The sequence below is a fragment of the Annulohypoxylon truncatum genome (genome assembly GCF_022578515.1).
Source record: "Annulohypoxylon truncatum strain CBS 140777 unplaced genomic scaffold F4807scaffold_8, whole genome shotgun sequence".
NCBI lineage: Eukaryota > Fungi > Ascomycota > Sordariomycetes > Xylariales > Hypoxylaceae > Annulohypoxylon > Annulohypoxylon truncatum.
The window spans coordinates 264,471-277,482 of NW_025953794.1; the positions used below are offsets into that span (position 1 = coordinate 264,471).

A 13,012-nucleotide genomic window follows, 5' to 3' on the forward strand; every position below is an offset into this window, starting at 1 on the left:
GTGTGCGCCTCGATTTTATATCCCCACGTGCCATGTAGCCTCAGGTCGGTACCACATTGAGCCGGAACCAGGGCAGCTAGACTTCGAGCCGATTATGATATTTCAACTCTGATTGGCGAGTATTTTTGTCCCATACGGGATACCTTATACACAGTTCTTGCCGAGGTTAATGGGATGTAAAAGAATATCTAAATAGGCTTCTGAGAACTTCGATGGGCTTTCGACATACCACACACGCTCTCACGTTGGAACGATTATAGAATATCATTTAATGGGTATTAACTGACGCGGGCATTAGGATTCGCCCTTCCCTCCTAGGAGCTATTGCTCCTGGACCTTTAGCTAAGTACGTAGACATCAAAACTTCCCCAATCCCGACCTAGGGGTATACCGAATTCCGAAAAGCACCTATCATCATTACAAGTAATGTAAGCAACGTAATGAATATCGCAGAGCAGCTTAGACACTTCGCGCTCGTCGTCCCATCGTTATCCCGCGTATACGCCTTTCAGTATACCTCCTTTCAGAACCAGGACCCGGGCTCTTAATTCCGCCTTTGTATCCTCTGGCCTCCTTACCTAGAACCTAGAACCTGATATTGCTTCCATCTAAGCCTCGTAGGTAGTAAACCTGCAAAATTCGTAGCCCCATGCATTAAATTCATAAGGAATATCGGATAGGGGACATCCATCCCGTATCCCATGGTTATCAGAACAAGTTCAACCCAAGGAGAGTTTTGAACCTCATGTTAACCCCTTTGCCGACTCCTTCCCCTTTCAAAGCATTCGGTCATTACCCCCATTCCTGCTTAACCACACAGCCTCAACTTCAGCCCCCTTAGTTTTCCATTACATACTCTCTCCCCGTAGCCTATCCTTTAGTTCACCTTCTTAGCCCCATCCCCATTAGCCTCCTTACCCTCAACGTACGGGTGCTTGATCGTAAGACACCAAATATCGAGGTAATCGCAAATCGTAACGATGACATCAACCACAAACGAGCCGTAGACACCGATCGCCATACCTAACATACAGAACATGAACGAGACCTGGTATACATCCGCACCAAGCGCACTCGGCCACCCGGAAGCCCAGCCGACGTGCTCCTGCAGAACCGGACCCAGGCTGTCGATGACGCCGTACCCAAGGGGTAGGGCCAGCACGTTCCAGTAGGGGAACGGCAACTTGACGAGGTGCGCGGTGATGACCTGGCCAACGCTATACGCGTTGATGAGCCCCGCCAGAATGACAAACGGCACAAGATGCTGGGTGCGGATCAGCGGCTGCAAGTACAGATATGCGACGACCAAGACCCAGGTGCCGAAGAAGGGCAAAAGTCCGAAAAGCGCCCATCTGCTACGGTCGCCGCGGGCGCGGCGCGCGCGGATGACGTTGCGCGCAGACTCGACGGTGTTGAAGACGAGGACGATCGTGCCCTGCACCATGTACCACTGCGAGAAGGACAGATCGTAGATCTGCGCGGGGATGCCGAGGGTCTGGGGGACCTTGAGGGTCGCGCACATGCTTTGCTGCCAGAACGAGGCGCCGCCCATGTATCCCGTTAGCGCGTACACGCCGACGAGGATCAGGATGCCTTCGACGGGCCCGTTGACAATGCCGAGGGTGAGTGTCTTGGTGTGGTATTCTTCCCAGGTCTGGACGTAGAAGGTGTTGAGGGCTGTTTTGCCTGCTTGTTAGCACTTGTATAGTATAGGGAGAGTTCGGAAGTCCGGAAACTGGGAAGTTTGGGTATTTGGGGGCACGTACATGCGAAAAGCGTGGCGACGGTGTACCAACTCTGTCCCATGTTCTGGGAGGCAGCAAAGATGAGGACTTCCAGGGCGGTGTTGAGGGCATCGACGCCATGGTCGAACAGCTCGCCGAGAGGTCCACTCTGGTGGGTTCGTCGTCTATTAAGCCGAGCAAGCAATACGTTAGCTTCCAATTTCCATATCGTTATATTGTATATTGTTTGTTATAGCACGTACGCTTGGGTCCCATCCACCGCATCAAAAGTCTGATACAAGAACAGACCGGCAGCCCACGAATAGTAAACCCATGGAGGGCAGTCCTGGTCGAGCGTGGGATTGTACCATAACAAGGTAAAGAAGTTGGCAACGACGAACATAAATCCGGTCAATGTGATTAGGTTCGGGGCCATCGACATGGGAAAGCATTTGATGACGAAGTTGGTGTAAAACGGCTTCAGGATGTACTTGGATGTCAATGAATGGTCGACTCCCGAGTACTTGTACGCCTTCAGATTCGGCAGGAATTCCTGCCGTACGTACACCATCTTGACTTGACGATGCCGTCGATCAGTGAATTAGGTATATCTTAATTTGTTACTCTAATGAACGTGAGGCTTCAGCTTTGGTTGCGACGTTACTCGAGGCTTTGGGTTGATTGACTTTTAAGCGACGGATGGTAGCGAATGATTCTGTCTCGGGCAAGACAGAATGGTCGCCTTTGTGTAAAGACGCCAGCCGTCGAGGATCAAAGAGGGACACAGTTGTCGATAGTGGGGCTATCTTCATCAATTAGATAAAAAGGACAGGGAAGTTGTGCTTTTTTTCTTTGAAGGCTATCGTGCGAACTGGAACTGGCTAGGGTAATGGAAAAAAAGTAAAAACGTCATGGTGTGCACAAGTGTCAAATCTAAGACCCATCTTCAAGAATTTTAGTGGATTCCAATTAGCGCGACTGATTTGCGCGTCTGACGTGTTAATGGGGTACAAGGGTCCCCAAAGTTCGCGCTATCGCAACCCCTGTGACCCTATCAACCCCGTCAACCCCTGTTATCCTTGTCAGTGTATAACCTCAATGTTCGAATTGATTCAAATCATCCCATATATGAATCAAATCAAATTTATATTGACCAATTCATATTCTGGGTTTGCTCTGGCACTCAAAGGCCTACCGCATCGTTCTCCTTCCCTTCTCTTCTCTTATGAACACTGGGGATTCCGTCCTTATCTCATCTCAACTCGGGTCAACACAAGTCCTGCCAGCCGCCCCTTTCTCCATTCTCTAAAAATATGCAGACCGGTGAGATACCCTCAAAACCGAAAGGACATCGCTCGTCATTTTTTGCAGAAACGCCTTTCCAGAAACCTTCACTATTATGCCACGGACGCTACTACCATCGCAGCCACGTTCTCCTCTTCGCTGCGTACTGTGATCTTGGTTGTAACGCCCGACTTGGATGAGTATGCCATCCTGACATTGGCTACCACCCTTCCACCATTGACCGTCTTGCCAAGAAGCTTCAGTTGATGCGTTGTCTGGTTGACCGGTACGTCTGTGCCTTCTAGCGGTTGTAATGAAAGTGTCTTGGCGAGTTGTTCCGTAGCGTCTAGTGTCCAAAGTTAGCCATGCAGCCGTAAAGCAATGAGATGAAAATAGCAAGTACTGACCTGCAATGCTGTTGACTCCTGATAATTGCAATGTCTCCTCGGCCTCTTCGCCAGCGGCGCCTACTTGCTCCCACACATGGTTGAAATTGCCTGCGAATGTGGGTATCACGTAGTCGCTACCCGCCAGGTCAAAGTCCGCCACTTCGTATTCATCTTCGTAGCCGCTCTCCTCAGGTTCGTTTGTAGTAGGGTCGATCTCCTTGCTCGTGAACTTGAGTATGTTGGAGAAAGTGGCAGTAGGTAATGATCCCTCGCCGCCGATTTTCTTGAAGGCTACATATATCTTTCCGGGTTCGCCTGTAGCAAGTTTCTCTGCTTGGATAATGAATACTTCCTCCAGTTCTTCCTCATCAGAGGGAGTGGCCACAATCGACACATTTTCGAGGACTGTCGCTTCAAGGGTGTTCTTAACCTCATATTGGAGTACGATGTGCTCCTTGAAGATATGTTTGACAACAGATACGGCATATTCTGTCTCGGCTTCGGTCAGTTCAACGACAGGCGATGACTTGAGGACGCTGCCAAATTCCTTCATTTCCGGGATCGCCATAAGCTCTTGGGCATATTTCTGAGCCGCAGCAACCGCCGAAGCTTGGGCCTCGGCGCCTGTCGCTGCCGCCTTTGTGGGTCCTGTCTTGGGCGGCTTCAAAGATGGTGTAGTTGCCGTAAGCTTCTTCGTCCTGTCCTCGGCATCTGCTTGTTCCCGGGTGACGACCGGGATCTGGCTGATATCGAAAGGAGTCTCGAAAGCCGACTTGTCATCCGAGGTCACATACATGACAAGCTGGTGTTCGAAGTAAGGAAGAGAGAACATGTTTTCTGTGATCTTCATTAGAATTTTCAGTTCGCCCCGAAGAGAAAAAGATGTACTCACCGTTCTTGATGAAGCGGTCACCTAGGTCGTCTTCCTCGTGCATTAATCTAAGGTTAAGCGCAGCGCGGTCGCGAACTTCATCATCAACATCATCCAAACATCGAGTTAATAGAACATCGACACTGCGTTTCACCTCGGGGTCCTTCTGCCCAACACCAAATTTGGCAAGAGCAGTTACAGCTGCCGCTCTCACGATGGCGTTCTCGAGAACAACTCGATTGTAAATATATCGAATATACTTCGTAGGTTGAGAGGTCTTGGGCCCTTCTAAACCGAGCAAGTGCAGGATACGAACAGCCAACTTGGTAAACTCGCAGTCTTCGATGAACTCGCAGAGGTGGGCGAGAGCGTCCTCCTTGGAGTCTGGCACAAACTTGATGAGATCGAACATGCTTTCTACTACAGCCCGCTTGAACTCGTAGCCCCCTTCGTCGCGTAGAATGCCGCTGAGGAAAGCAAGCATGCCAGCCTGTTTGCTTGGGAACTTGAGGCACAGGGTTCGGATAGCTTCGACAATAGTGATCTTGAATTCATCCGTGATTTCGGACATAAACCCAGTGATCTGCTTCATCAATCGGTCCACACTAGCTTCGTTACCGGTCTTTAGGAGCGTGGTGATAGCAAACGTAGCGATTGACCGGTTACTATTCGAGATAAGCGCCTCGATATCAGGGTTGCAAACGTTGACCGCCTGTGGTTTGAAGGACGCGAAGTTGTGTAGAATTCGGAGAGCAGCGAATTTAGTAACGGCACGAGGCGAAGAAAGGAAAAGCTGCAACACATGGACAGCTTGAGTGACCTCGGCATCCGTAACGTCTCTTATATCACAGATCGCCTTTGCAGCCTCGAAGTTGACCATTTCGCTCTTGTGCCTCAACCATCCGTCCAATAGCTGCATCATAGGCTTCCTGAGCGATTGATCCTCCTCAGCCAATTGCGCAGCTAACCTCACCAGCATCACTATGGCAGCAGGGCTCTTGACAGCACCGGCAGCACCGAATTGTTGCACCATCTTGACGAGAGCCATCCTATCGTGGGCCCGCATTTGGTAGAGGAGACCAATGGCGTGGTATTGGGTCATAGTAGAGTTGTTGACCGGAAGGGAGGCTGAAGAAGAGGAGAACCCTAGGGAGAAGCCACCCGAGGACTTGGTCGAAGCTGCAGCCTCCTGAGTTTCAGACTGCCATCGTCGAACGACATCTTTAGCGATAGGTAGGAGGTGGTAGGAGGATACGAGGGCGGCGGAGGATACTGAAGGATTCTTGTCGACGATCGCGGTCTTCATCACACGCTCGATCGATTGGACGGTGGTCGCCTATATTGCATCAGCAGGGTGAGTTGAGGCTATGGGCCGCTAGAATGTCCGGTAGTCTCACGTCAATAATGCGACACAGAGCTCGTATAGCATTTGGTCTGTAGATTGCGTCGGTGCTACCACCCGTGTCCTTCATTATGGTGCTCGTGACCATGATGATATCCTCCGCGGAGTGGGCAATCTCCTTAATGACCAGGTGGACCATCTGTCGCAAGCTGGCATCTTTATTTTGGAATAGCTTCGAAATACCGAAGAACAGAGTGGTGGCTTCATTCGTTGGGAACTTCTCCCCGGTATATAATAGGAGAGCAATCTTGGTCAAGAGAATGCGACATCTTCGGGGCTGGATAGGGGAGCTGTTGAACAATCGAGCTTCACACCGTTTAGAGGACAGCTAAGAGAGGTCTGTGGAATTGAAGTAGACATACCTTCTTGGAAAACTTGAGTGCGGTCGACCTTGACCAGGCCGAGGTCGGCATCTTCATCTTTCTTGCCGTAGCTCATGGTGGGCGGTGAGACGGCTTGGGTTGAGGGTGAAAGTTGAAGAGAATCGCGGGTCGTTGGTCTAATTCTCGAATTCTATTAACACATAATTTCGGGCCACCACATAAGGTTTCCTAGTATTAAGGAATGAGCGACGTTGCAACTGCTTGAACCAAGTCACATGATAAAGGCCGAAGACCCACTTAGGCCACATTTAGGTACGTACCTAGGTGCCCCTTTTATAACATGGAACCCAGGCCTTACCTGCATTTATTGGCGATTTTATTGTTCGTAGATGCCGGTAGCATTGCTGTATAGGATGTTAAATATAGGTGTGTTTTGTTATTTTAACTCTCGATTTTCCATATATAATCAATCAATGGCCTCTTGCCGAATTATATACGAGCTTCATCACATTATCTCTATATCCTTCTGCGCCACCGTATTTAGCTATGATATCTTGTATATCCACGGATAAAGTTGGACAACTTCTTTTCCTACCAAGTAGACCTGTATTTCTTGTACTTGGTATCCTCAGCATCTCGGTTTCCAACTCCCACCCGCAATCCGTTGCAATTTTTGTTACCCACTCAACAAGTGACGAGTATGCTGATGAGGACTTGTTCTGAGCCTTCGGCGCAGGTGCTCTAAATCTTGCTCCTGTCAAGCTATGACTGCAACATGGTATCATAATAAATGGACAGTCTGACAAGGTGGCAAGTATTGGTGTCCATGGAGTCAGCTCGTCGGCATGATTAGAGATAATAAAAGTCCCTCTAGGAAATAAGCCATCGTGGATAATATTACTACTCTCTACGCCGGAGACGGTCTCGCCGTTCTCGCCACTTACATCTCCTACATTCGGATGACGACCGATGACGGAAGGGAGCAAGACATGCTGTCGAAGAGTCTCTTTGGGCTCAGATTCCCCGCTCATTGCGCGGGAATAATTCTCCCAAGATTTGCGTTTCCGTGCGTCAAATCCCCATCCCAAGTAACCTTCCTCATGGAGGATGTACACCAGGAGGCCATTGCCACAGCCAATATCAACAAATCCAGGGAAGGGAGAGCTTTGGTACATCTGAGCCCAGAGTTCAATCAGGAATGCCGCAATACTCAAATCCTCGAATACGTGCTTGGAAGGATCTGTAACCTCAGCCCAGGTCTGGATAAGTTGTCGGGCATATTTTTCCTTTAGTCGAGCATACGTATTCTGAACAGATATTTGAGGGATGATGGTATCGTGGTGAACTCGCTTGACGTACCCTGCTCTTGTCCCTTCTCCATGCTTGTGGAGCGTTCCCAAGAGGTTGAGACCGGTTCTCACCAACTTTGGCGAATGGTCTTCGTTATCAAAGAAATGGTAATGAATGGACACCGAGCCTTCGTTGCTCTCGGCATTCCACTCATGAAGAAATGCCATACCTTGTATTTTAGGATGATAGAATGGTATGTCGGCCGGAGATGAGATATGGGGTTTGTAAACGACCATAGACCTCTCTATATTACCCGGTCCACTACCATGGTATATTAGGCAGGTTTGATCTAGAGGTTGATCTCTTAGGGTGTTTCTGGGAATAAGTTTCCGCACCAATACCTTATCAAGGTGCATATTTTGGAAGTCGAGGATAGCTGACCGTGTGATCAAGGGATCAGTCGATATCAGTTGATCAGGATTTTGCTCGACCAGTATGTCAGCCCGGAATAGCCAGTTGGAATTGATATTCGGGTTGCGAATGAAATTCATCATAACGTCGAAGAAAATTTTCGAATTGAACTCGCAACTCTTTTGGAACAGAGGAGTCCATCTTGAACCGGATGAATCTTCGATTAGGCTTGGGGAACCTTCGGTAAACTCTTCCGCCTCGAACCCCATCATATACCCAAGCACGATCTGACAGGTCGCCTTCAATATATGTTATCTGCAAGACATGCGAATATTGGGATATTAATAGGCAGATGGTAGATAAGTTGCCCGAGGACATCAGACACGGCAAGCTGACATAAGTACGGCTATCCAGTTGAATTTATCAACGACTAGACCGAAAGTCTAGATGTGTCCGTTTTTCAAGCAGGCCACATGCAGTCGTGCAGGGGGTCAGCTGCTAATAAAGGTAGGTATCCTCGTTGCAATGGGGGCAGGATTTTCCCAATAAGGATGAAAGCCTAGGGGATTGATTGTCTAGACGCCCGGATAGTGCAGATAGGTAATGTTCGAGATCTCCAATCGTACTAAACAGACAATGTCTTGGTTTAGGATTTTGTTGTGGCACATGCCGCTATCCGATTGTTGGCAATTGTGCAATTCAATTGTGTGACATGTGCTTTGCTGCATACTTCCGGCATTTGCAACTTCCAAATGACCCCAAAAGCTGGAACTTAACCAGTGAGGAGGCGCGCTGTACTTAGATACTTCTGGGTACTTTCGCCTACTCCGCAAAATGTTAGAAAAGGTTAGGGGCCAAGCGACGGTAGGGGCGAGTAGTTGCCTGATAAGGCCGCTATTTTTCCATGGGAGTCACAAATCTTCCACCGTACGTGAGGCTAGGACAGGGAAAGACCAGCCAACCCAGCTTGCCAGGTGCCAATAGCTCCACACCACCCCTTGCCGATTTGCAAAATGACCCACAAATGTTGCCCCTCCATTCACTGCCACTTGCTAATTGCGGCCTTTCTCGTCTCCCTCTTTTCTACTTGAACCCACCCACCAACAAGCAACGTCAATTCTATCTTTTAAACATTCATCCATCATCAACAAAACAATCCGCACATAAAAACATCCTTCACCCACACCGCCAGTCCCATCAACAATCGTGAACATCTAACAACTACACACCCCAACTCACAGCGAGGCCACTAGTACAGTCGTCTGTCGCTGCACTCCGAGTTTATCTCAACAAACCATTTCCCCAAGTCACCCCCGTGAATTCGAGTTTATGTCAATCGAAAACCTCAAGACCTATGGTACGTGCAATCCAGCACCAATTCCCAATTCCAATTCAACTAGGAGAATTGTGTATAATGCTCGAGTCCAATAGCAATTCCTACAAGATGGATCTCGAGTTGTTGTCACCTTTCTCGCCATTGTTTTCTCGAGTTGATGAAACGTATCCCTTGTTTTGGTAACGTGTACTAACGGACAATGCAATAGACCCCTTCGCCGAAGCCGATGAGGATACAGGTGAATCCAAGCAGTCACAGAACTACATCCATATCCGCATTCAGCGTACGTGTATTCTACAAGTTCGATACCCTCGCATCTCATACATGGCGTGTGACCGACCTACACGATGCCTCTTCCCCAACCCCGCCTTCACACCATCATGTGAAACCATTGTGCTGACTTGAAATTTCTAGAGCGGAATGGACGTAAAACCCTGACTACTGTCCAGGGTCTTCCGAAGAAGTTCGACCAAAAGAAGATTCTGAAGGTCATCAAGAAGAAGTTCGGTATGTTGTCTCATTCTGTCGTACACCATGGGTATTTTGTCATGATTCACAGCTAACTTGACGTGTCCGTGATAGCCTGCAATGGAACCATCGTGAACGACACCGAGATGGGTGAAGTTATTCAGCTGCAGGGTGACCAGCGCAAGGATGTGCAGGAGTTCCTCGTCGACAAGAAGGACGGTCTAGAGCTTGATCCTAAGACTATCAAGGTCCACGGATTCTAAGCCAGCCATGTTCTTGCACCAACCGTAACGCCTATTACCGATCACGAAATACGCAAGTGGATGGTCAGCCTTGCATACGTCAGTATCGCCGACTGCTATGTGACGGCATCGATAGCTGTTCGTTACATCGTGCCAAGGGCTGCACTATCGATCAAGGCGTTTACGGAATGGTTAGGACATGATACCCCTTGTTGAATTCTAAGAGGCTCCTTGCTTTCGGATGCGATTTGGCGAGGTTGAGGCTCGTTTTAGGAACGTGTTACTCGACACTTTTATTTACAGAGATGAGGTACTATGGATGGCTTGGACTTGCAAGGCACTCTCGTTCTCAGTTCTACGACAATAGTATTGCCTATAAATCAGAACAGTCTCATCAATGACCGATAATAGCGTGAATCGTGACATGACTGCGAATGAAGGAGTGGCCAACTACTCTGCCAAGCCTATTACGTATGTAGTTTCCCAATGGAAGAACACCCTAGAGTAGGCAGGAGCCAAATCATATAGCAGGAATTTTAAATGGTCCGTTTCTGATCATTAACCTTAGCTTAATGATTGTGGTTTCAATTGATGATTTGCCATGGATATTATCACGAAAGGCCGTGGTTTTGCCACTATTGGTTGGATTTAGCTAACTCGAACACTGCAAAATTTATTTACTTAAACTCACTGCCATAAGAGCGTCTAATTGCAGTTATACTTCAAGAGCCATATTATTCATATTACCACCATCTCACTCATACTTGCTCATAACTACGAGCCGCTTTAACCTAAATTTGCATTTTGCCAGTTTGGAAGGAAGTGATAGCTGAATAATAGTATCCCGTAGGTGCGGCAAGGAAGGCCCAGCCTCCACAAATAAACTCCGGACGGGGTAAAACAAACCTCTTGCTTTATAAAAGCAAAAAGAAGGAAAGGGGGGGTTATTTGAAACAAGAAGAAGAAAAAAAAAGAAAATGAAGGGCCTCACCCTACCAGCCTCGCCGCCCTCCTTCGTGCACAGGAAGGAGAGGATACTGGCGCAGCTGGCGGTGCCGGAACAAGAGTACACGGACGCCTCGCCGAAGGGATCGGTGGATGTGGGGATCAGGGAGCTGATTGACGAGATTAACGGCGTGGAGGGGTTCGTCACGACGAGTAGCTGCGCGGGGAGGGTGAGTGTGTTTCGCGAGGGGAGGAGGAAGGGTACTGGTGTCGGAGCCGGAGCTGGAGCCGGAGTTGGCGATGGGGAAGAGGGGCTGGAGCAGGGAAATGGGGATAGGGATGGGGTGGCAGAGGGAGAGGGAGAGGGGAGGAAGTTGGCGGGGGTAGGGGGTAAGGGTGGAGGCGGGAATTGGTTGTTCGTTTCTCATGATCCGGTTCCGCTCGAAGGGGACGGGGAGCCGGAGCGGGATTTAGAGACATTATTGGGTCTTAAGGGAATTCGTGAGACGGAGAACCAGGAGGTTGGTGATGGACAGGGAGACGGTGCTTTAAGGGATGTGACGGCTACAAGGCTGGTTCACTTAAAGTTTGAACCTATGGTACGACTTACTTGTTTTATTTGGCTCCTTATTCTACGATGGCTTTCTGGCCCCTTGCTGACTTAAATGCCATTAGATTCTCCACGTCCTAACCGCATCCCCTGAACATGCTCAGTTGCTTCTACGATGCGGCTTGCAGGCTGGGTTTAGAGAAAGCGGCGCCGTTAGTTTGACTGCGCCGGCGGGAGAGCAGCACGCCACCCCGATGGTTGCCATTCGGTCTATGGGCCTCTCGTTTGAGTCCTTGATCGGTCATCAGTCTGGCGACGGCGGTGATAAGATCCATTGTACCGTATCGTCAGCCTATTTGCGGACGCTTATCCGTATAGGCAACGAGCGATTTGTCGAGAACACCAAGAGGATCGAGAGATTCCGTGCGGCTCTCGCGGAGGCAACGAAGCCTTCTAACAAGAACGAAGAGGCGTGGGAAGACGCCGAAAGCCGGAGACGGAGGAAGAGGGAGGAAGGGTTGAGGAGGAGAGAGATGTTAGAGAAAAGTAAATGTGACGATGCTAAAGTTATAGATGTAGAGGATGAAGTCCTAGATATACCTCTAGATGTAAATCTCACGTAAATCAGTCTTCACGCACAAATCAATTTACAGAATTGGGTGTTCATCCATCATCTATACAGCTCTTTATCCCGAGCGCTCCTGTAATGCTATGCCGTAGGTAGTGTAGTGTCGAGTATTGTTACAACAGAGTTATCTACTCTCTAGAAGCCCGTCTCTCCTTTTTTCTCTAGGTAATCCGGCCCCCCTCTCTCCCCCCCTCTTGACAGTCGTAAACACAGATATTCCGCATTATAGGTATCATCGTATCGGCACCAGAACGAATAACGCTCACGAAACGACCTTGTCGACCCACCCCTTCTCCAGCCTCCGGACCTCCTCCTTGAAGGCCTCGACCTCCTTCCAGCAGTCGAGCGGGCGCCGGTCGTGCTCCATCAGGCACTTGACGACCTCGCCGCGCGCCAGCTCCACGCTCTCGGGCACGGGCCGCAACTGCTTCCGCTTGTCGAGCCGGGCCCGCAGCGCCTCGACCTCCTTCGACACGGCCTGCCGGCTGCGCTGCTGGTCCGCCGCCTCGTCCTTGGCGTCCGGGACGGCGGAGGCGATCTTCTCCTGCGCCGCCTTCAGGAGCGCGCTTTCTTGCGCTTCGAGCTTTCGGAGTTCGGAGGCTACGCGCGCTTGCACGGCGAGCTCGAGGGATTGGGCGCGGGAGGTGTCTGTCTGGTGGCGGGTGTGAGTATTTGTGTTTTTGGGGATGGGTTATGGTGTATAATGGAGAGAGAGGACGCGGCTCACCTCGCTGCTGGACTGAAGGGATTCGACGACTTCGTTGGAGACGCCTATGGGCGAGGATCTATTCGTACCCGAGGAGAGCGAGTTAGTTGACGGACGCTTCGAAAAAGGATGAACGGGTTTTAAACTTACGCCTTCCACACATGTGAGGATTGGCTCGCCTCCGGCTTAGACGAGCTCGAGCCCATGGTTGTCGGGTTCGTGGCTGGACTGGGCTGGGCTGGTTTTTATATCGCTCTTGACCTTTGGTCTTCTGCTTGCTGTACGAAATAATTCCCGAGCTTCTGATGGATGCCACCGGAAAATGTTCACCGTGCGAATTGGATAGATTCATCGTGTCTTACGGTGACGGATACTGTGAGGGTTGAATGTGCGATGTACCTCCTACGTAGTATCACGTGATCTTTGTATGAGTGCATAAATCG

At 49.7% G+C, this 13,012-nt stretch overlaps 6 protein-coding genes across 6 annotated transcripts; 2 read left to right on the forward strand and 4 right to left on the reverse strand.

Annotated features, from left to right (window-relative positions):
• Window positions 1–245: 245 nt before the first annotated feature.
• Window positions 246–2,708, reverse strand: F4807DRAFT_379794 (Choline/ethanolaminephosphotransferase). Its single transcript, XM_047995769.1, has 3 exons — window positions 1,988–2,708; window positions 1,767–1,909; window positions 246–1,677 (listed from the first exon to the last, which is right to left on the reverse strand). Exons 1-3 carry the CDS (start codon window positions 2,293–2,295, stop codon window positions 878–880), a joined length of 1,251 nt encoding a protein of 416 aa, XP_047856386.1. The 5' UTR covers window positions 2,296–2,708; the 3' UTR covers window positions 246–877.
• Window positions 2,663–6,226, reverse strand: F4807DRAFT_416690 (Coatomer, gamma subunit). Its single transcript, XM_047997151.1, has 5 exons — window positions 6,033–6,226; window positions 5,666–5,976; window positions 4,290–5,604; window positions 3,416–4,234; window positions 2,663–3,354 (listed from the first exon to the last, which is right to left on the reverse strand). Exons 1-5 carry the CDS (start codon window positions 6,106–6,108, stop codon window positions 3,122–3,124), a joined length of 2,754 nt encoding a protein of 917 aa, XP_047856387.1. The 5' UTR covers window positions 6,109–6,226; the 3' UTR covers window positions 2,663–3,121.
• A 126-nt stretch (window positions 6,227–6,352) lies between these two features.
• F4807DRAFT_416692 (DUF1613-domain-containing protein) lies at window positions 6,353–8,463 on the reverse strand. The gene has a single exon (XM_047997152.1). The coding sequence runs from the start codon at window positions 7,964–7,966 to the stop codon at window positions 6,464–6,466; it is 1,503 nt and encodes a 500-aa protein (XP_047856388.1). The 5' UTR covers window positions 7,967–8,463; the 3' UTR covers window positions 6,353–6,463.
• Window positions 8,464–8,791: 328 nt separating this feature from the next.
• Window positions 8,792–10,138, forward strand: F4807DRAFT_416696 (anaphase-promoting complex subunit Apc5). Its single transcript, XM_047997153.1, has 4 exons — window positions 8,792–9,051; window positions 9,239–9,313; window positions 9,445–9,537; window positions 9,613–10,138. The coding sequence occupies exons 1-4, from the start codon at window positions 9,024–9,026 to the stop codon at window positions 9,759–9,761; spliced, it is 345 nt and encodes a 114-aa protein (XP_047856389.1). The 5' UTR covers window positions 8,792–9,023; the 3' UTR covers window positions 9,762–10,138.
• A 210-nt stretch (window positions 10,139–10,348) lies between these two features.
• F4807DRAFT_472744 (methyltransferase TYW3-domain-containing protein) lies at window positions 10,349–12,537 on the forward strand. The gene is made up of 2 exons (XM_048003038.1): window positions 10,349–11,284; window positions 11,361–12,537. The coding sequence occupies exons 1-2, from the start codon at window positions 10,718–10,720 to the stop codon at window positions 11,856–11,858; spliced, it is 1,065 nt and encodes a 354-aa protein (XP_047856390.1). The 5' UTR covers window positions 10,349–10,717; the 3' UTR covers window positions 11,859–12,537.
• F4807DRAFT_416698 (DUF1690-domain-containing protein) lies at window positions 11,891–12,972 on the reverse strand. Its single transcript, XM_047997154.1, has 3 exons — window positions 12,720–12,972; window positions 12,591–12,648; window positions 11,891–12,515 (listed from the first exon to the last, which is right to left on the reverse strand). The coding sequence occupies exons 1-3, from the start codon at window positions 12,773–12,775 to the stop codon at window positions 12,126–12,128; spliced, it is 504 nt and encodes a 167-aa protein (XP_047856391.1). The 5' UTR covers window positions 12,776–12,972; the 3' UTR covers window positions 11,891–12,125.
• Between the last annotated feature and the right edge of the window lie 40 nt (window positions 12,973–13,012).